We start from the raw sequence: 6,319 nt of genomic DNA on the forward strand, positions 1-6,319 counted from the left end.
TTTATACAATGAAATACTACTCAGCTATTAAAAACAAGGAATTCATGAAATTTGCTGGCAAATGTTGGGGACTAGAAAAGATCAGGCTGAATGAGGTAACCCAGAAGCAGAAAGACATACATGCCATATACTCACTTATAAGTGGATATTAGCCATATAATATAGGTTATAAGATTCTTAATTCCTCCCCACGTTTCTCTCCCCATTTTTCCCCAGCACATATTGTTGAGTGCTTCTTCTTTTGGGATCAATTTATTCCTCCTCAGAGTCTGTGTGTTTAAAGACTGCATTTTTAAACCATCCATATTGCTTATTTGATACTCATTTGATATTTATTATTTGTAATACGTATTCTTAATACATCAGTTTTATTTTTACTATTTTTTTTCTATATGTCTAAGTGAGGCTGTTGGATTCTAAGAGTTACAGACTGATGGAAGCTGCCAGGTTGGCTCTGGGAATTGAACCCTGCTTGTCTAGAAGAGCAGTCAGTGCTCTAACCACTGAGCCATTTCTCCAGCTGCTCCTCCATAACACTTCTTAATGAGATTCATTGTGAGATGGCCATTCCAGCTTCTCATTTACATGAATCATTCCCAACTGCTTTTGCACCTCAAGCACTGGCACTAACCCCAGAGGCTGGAAGTCAGTATTCCATTATCAAATTGAGTATTTATTCCCATGTGTGAGACAACATACAGGTTTGAGTTGAACAGCTTTTTTAAGTCTTTGCCCTAAACTACACCCCATTCTTCTGACTTTCTGTTTTATTTTTCATCCTTACACTTAGTTTATGACTAGTTTTTCTGAATATGCTTGAGGTCAACTTTCAGTATTTAACTATCTTTTTTGATGTGTATCTTGTGCACTTTGGATGTGCATTTATCTATCACAGTGACAGAAGTATGACAATTCATGGGCTATAATATCATTCGTTTTCTCTTTGGTCACAATTGATTTGATGTTTTAATATTTTCTACTCTGTTACTTTTGTGTCGATTTACCTTTTCTTTCATTATGGCTTCTATAATTCTGAGGGAAAATACTGGGATCCATGTAGCTATGTGACCAAAATATTTTTCTGCCTGCTCTCTACCCAATTATAATAGTGTTTTATCATATACATATATTTACACATACATGTGATGGAGTAAGAATTCTTCAAGAGGAAGTAAATAGTAACACACACACATGTACACACACACACATACACATCATTCACACTCACAAAGAAATTTCTAACATGTGTCTGTAGTGGAGGTATCTAGTGGTGGCCATCAGATTCACCATTTATTCTTTAAATATTTTCTGCTTTGCTAGCACTGGTGGCAAAGAACAGACTGTGTTTTTTCCCAGAACTTCTAAATGTTTCTCCTCCTGATACAGGCTCACAACGATGGATGCAGCAGTCCCGAATAAACTGTTGGATCTTGCTGTGCAGAGTCTGCTGAGCAATGAGTCTGCAGCTATCCAAGCTCTGGAGGACATTCCAAGAGAGCTTTATGTTCCACTGTTCATTGCTGCCTTCAAGGGTGGGCATAAGAGTATATTGAGTGCAATGGTAAAAGTTTGGCCCTTTTACTGTCTCCACATTGGGTCATTAACTATTCAGGAGGCCCACCATGAACTCCTGAAAGCCATGATTGAGAATCTTCCAGTATGTCCTGCACAGAACTCTGCTCCTAGGTAAGGTTGTGTAGTTTACACATGGTAAGATTCAGGAGATTATGCCATGGCCTGCTACTCTCTCCAGAAGTAGTAACAAGTGCATGCTGAAGATTTATGTCAGAGCCTATTGGCCCAACACATTTGTTATGAAATCTATGTTATTGGGGGAGGGGTACTGTTGATGGGTTAATGTAACAAATGTTATTACTTAAAAGAAAAACAGGAGCTTTAACTGGAGACAATTTAAGGTGTAAAAGGATGGGGAAAAAGAGGCTGAATTTTCATGGGAAAGAATTGTTGGAGTTTAGTATTATTAACGCCAGCTATGGCTAAAAGGATTTGTTCTATTTTATTTTAAATTTCGATTTATTAATTTTTTGTACTTTTCTTTTTATCTTTTTTTAATTTATGTTTTATTTTTTATTATTAGTTACATTTTACTAATTTTGTATCCCAGCTGTATCCTGCTCCCTTATTCCCTCCTAGTCCCACCATCCCTCATCTCCTCCCTGCACCTTTAAAAGTCCAGTGATAGGGAAAGACCTCCTTCCTTTTCATCTTCCCCTCTGTTGTAGGTTCCTATCCTGTTACTTGTTTTCTCCTAAATCGAATGCCCATCTCATTTTTCTTTCTAAGTGAAGATTGATCATCTTAACCAGGATCCTCTTTCCTGTTTATCTTCTTTAGGTGTATAGATTTCATTATGTTTATCCTATCTTATAGGTCTATATAAGTGAGTATATGCCATGTGTGTCTTTCTCTTTCTGGTATACCTCACTCATGTATTTTTCCTTTGCACAACTTATTCATTATTTATCCTGATTGAAGACCACTCACTTAACTCTTCCCAGTCTCACACTCCCTCCCTCTTCCCCCTATCACCAATTGGAAGCTCAATCTCCATGAAGGAGCAAGAGTAAGGGGAGCAGGGTCTGCCTCTGTCATGAACTCAGTTGCCTGCTCTTTGATCAAATGCCCCTGGTGATGCAGCCTTACCACACCACAGAGAAACAGAATCCAGTAACTCCTCATGAGACTGGATTTGTTCTTATATTCCATCATTGATTCTACAGGGTTTCATTATCATTTGCTATTTCTAATATATTCTATCTTCTCTTTTCCTTATAGGAGACCTAAATTGAGGATCCTAGATTTGAGACAAGTCACTGGCTGTAGAATCACATGCCCTGAAGTCAGCACCAAATCACCTTTCTGTTTTCATTCTTGTGCTTATTCTGAAAACTGTATCACTAAAACAGAAGGACATCTTCCTTTAGGAAATTCAGGGATTGAGACTCAGTCACCAAGGCCTGTGGAATTACTAATGGATCTTTCCCTCGATGACTCCTTAGTGCAAAAGGAAATCTTGGTTTTGCTTATGGGTAAAGTTGAGGAGAGTTCAGGGTCTTTGCATGTGTGCTGTCGAGATCTCCATGTTGATAAATTGCGTAACTACAAATGCACCCTGAAATTTCTTGATCTCAAGTGTGTTGATCAGTTTTCTGTTGATAAGGGATCACTGAGTGATATCAATACCATATTGTCTCGGATGGCGCACCTACAAAGCCTAAGTCTGTTTAAAGTCTCTTTTAGATCTCTGAATGGGAAAGTCTTTAAAAATTTCCTCAGTAACCTGCAGCAAATGGAAAACCTCAACGAACTCAACTTGGCTTCATTCTACCTTAAAAATCGCCTGGACAAAGTGCTCAGGTAATAGTTTGCAGTTGGACCCTGGGTTTCCTCAGTAGCCTATTGAGACAGGAGAGAAAACCTTCATGGTTATTCCTAAGCTCCTCAAAACCTTTTATGCATTCCATTTCATCACTTCTGGGAATTTGAAACTGAAGAAAGACAGGATTACACAAATTAAGCAGCCAGCAATGTACAGATACTAGAGTAAGTCCAGAAATACAAGGGAGAAAAACTTCTAGCCCTGCAGATATCAGGAGGAGGAAGAGAACTGAGAGAGGGGAAAACATTTTTGTTATAGCACTGAAGCACATGATTATAAATGTCCATAGCTCATAATGTCAGATCACTTTGATAATCTATACTCTCCAAGATAGAGGTCATGGTAATAGATGTTGTTATTTGGGGACTGTCCAAAGGGAATTCTCAGTTGCCTGCTCTTTGTAACTCCTCCACACTAAGAAGGTGAACTAAAATCTACAGTGGATAATTTTAAAAGTGATAAGTGGGTTAATATTTTGACCTTAATATTTCTTAGAATCATCTATTCTACCATACTGTACACATTCTTAAGATGAAAACAGATTGTATCTCAGTGTTGAACCTAAACCGTCAGCTGGGTGTGGTGGCATATACTTTTAATCTCAGCACTCAGGAAGCAAAGGCAGGTTGATTCTGTGAGTTTAAGGCTAGCCTGTTCTACACAGTTCCAGGAGAGCCTGAGCTACATAGTAATATTATGTCTCAAAAACAGTAAGAAAAAGAAAACTAACTTTCTCAGAGTCACAATCTAATAAGTGAATTAAAGCCCACACTGACACATTGATACTCAAGTATCATACATGTGAAAAGTAGTTTCTTCTAGACAGAAAGGTATAGCTTTCCTCATTCAGTTTTCATTCTTCAGAAGCTCTTTTTGTTTTTGTTTTTCCTCTTTACAGATTCGTACCACCTGGTTTGGATTTCTTGTGTCTGCCATTCTGTAATCTCTCATCCAGAGACTATCAATTTCTGTCTCAGAGTCCTCAGGCCACCCACCTAAAGCTCTTGAATCTTAGTAACAACACAATGCATTGGAATGATTTTGGGCCTATTTGCACTCTTTTAGTAAATCTCTCTGGTACACTTCAGATTCTAGAACTAAATAATTGCCTTATAACTGATTCTGCAATCACTGTTCTTATCCCTGCCCTAATTAGATGCACCCATCTCCGTGTCCTGGGCTTTGCTTCTAACCCCATCACAATGCCTATCCTTATGAATATCATGAATAATTTAACACCTTTGATGGAGCTAAAATATGTGATTTATCCTATCCCTGTACATTGCTTTGATGATTGGCCTTTTCAGGGCAGTTTAGACAGAAGGAAGCTTGCCATTGTACAGCTACAACTGAAGACGATGCTAGAGCTTGCGCAGCGCAATGACATGACATGGATCACTTACACAGAGTAAATTTCATGGTCCAACACAATTTGAACCAGATATGTACCCTTTTAGTACTAACTGTTATTTCCTGTGCCCATAGACTCAATCTATATGGTCCTTATATTGTAGAAAATTACACTTAGGGAGGGTATGTATGTAACTGGTTTCTAACGAGAATAACGTAGGGAAAACTGGGAGACTTCAAGAGTTCCTGTGTATCTCTTGTCTACTATTGGTCTGTTTGGTTTTGCTGAGCACAGTGCTGTGCATTTAATATTGGACAGTCATATCCTGCTATACTATGTCTCTGCCCTTAATGTTCGGTTTGCTTGTGCATACATCACACAAATCAGGAGAATGACAGCCTTTCCTTATATTTATGGATTAGTTGCTTATAATTTATGTATACACATAATATATATTATATATGTTTATATATAATACATAGGTATTATCGTATAAAATATATATTACCTATACATGTATGTATATACATAATTCATATATTAGTAATATTATGTATATTATATCCATAATATGTATTATATATAATATGTATTATTTATATGTTTATATATGTATATAAATTTTGTTTTTTCCCCAATAGCTGTGCACTGTTTGGCATGATACATACTAGCCACATTTGAGTACTGAGTCCAACTTCTTTCATACTCTAAAATACGACATAATAATGAATCTGCATGTCCTAGACTTACCTAGAAATAGTGTATGTAAAGTCAATAATCAAATAAATTCACAGGGTAAGGAAATGCCTCCGTCATCCAGGTGCTTACCACACTAGCACACCTGTGCTCAGATCACTAGGATTTGTGCAAAATGCTGAGCACCAAAGTGCACCCTTGTAACTTGAGTGCTGAAAAGGTAAAGGAGGAAAGATCCCTGGGGTAGCATGGCCAGACATTCTAGCAAACAAAATAGCAGGTGTTGACTTCTGGCTCCCACATGTACACACATACAAGGTCATGCATCTTCTCCCTCACACAGACACATAAAAATATCTTGTATTGTAAATTTCTTGAAGCAGCAGACTGCATTGGAAAGTCAGGGTAAAGTTGTAAAATTAGCATTTTTTTCCTCTCACACATTGAAATGCCAAAACAACTGTATTTCAATGAGTGAGTAACTAAAAGAATAAAAAGGAAGTAATAATTTGCACATACTGTTTTCCTGTTGAAATAAATTAGTAATAACACTGGGATATATGTTTATATTTTCTGTGTTTTTGAGATCACACTCGGATCCATTCTGACCATAGTTAAAAATAACTGAATTTCGTTTTTAATAGTGATACTGGCAAATATATCAAACTATATTTTACATCCATAATGCAATCGGAAAACTGTCAAGGTTGTTAATTGCTTTTTATTAAGTTTCTTTTGATGATAAGAGATTGTATTTCCAAATCAGTAGGAAAAGGCATGTTAAAACTATGCTGTAGATCTGATGGCTTTCCCGGAGGTGTTGTGCCTTCTCTGCTGCCTTTCCCCTCAGGTCGCCTTTTCTCCTGCTGTTC

General features: G+C 37.3%; 1 protein-coding gene across 1 annotated transcript; it reads left to right on the forward strand.

Annotated features, from left to right (window-relative positions):
- The first annotated feature begins 1,396 nt into the window (after nucleotides 1–1,396).
- LOC110544425 (melanoma antigen preferentially expressed in tumors-like) lies at nucleotides 1,397–4,812 on the forward strand. Its single transcript, XM_021630413.2, has 3 exons — nucleotides 1,397–1,686; nucleotides 2,797–3,378; nucleotides 4,299–4,812. The coding sequence occupies exons 1-3, from the start codon at nucleotides 1,397–1,399 to the stop codon at nucleotides 4,810–4,812; spliced, it is 1,386 nt and encodes a 461-aa protein (XP_021486088.2).
- Nucleotides 4,813–6,319: the final 1,507 nt, after the last annotated feature.

The sequence above is a fragment of the Meriones unguiculatus genome, chromosome X (genome assembly GCF_030254825.1).
Source record: "Meriones unguiculatus strain TT.TT164.6M chromosome X, Bangor_MerUng_6.1, whole genome shotgun sequence".
Classification (NCBI taxonomy): Eukaryota; Metazoa; Chordata; class Mammalia; order Rodentia; family Muridae; genus Meriones; species Meriones unguiculatus.

What these genes read in the sequence shown, in the direction of transcription:
- LOC110544425 (XM_021630413.2), top strand. Translation starts at nt 1,397, where the DNA reads ATGGATGCAGCAGTCCCGAATAAACTGTTGGATCTTGCTGTGCAGAGT. An exon ending in GCACAGAACTCTGCTCCTAG is followed by an intron (nt 1,687 to 2,796) that starts GTAAGGTTGTGT and finishes TTTTCCTTATAG; the next exon opens with GAGACCTAAATTGAGGATCC. An exon ending in CGCCTGGACAAAGTGCTCAG is followed by an intron (nt 3,379 to 4,298) that starts GTAATAGTTTGC and finishes TCCTCTTTACAG; the next exon opens with ATTCGTACCACCTGGTTTGG.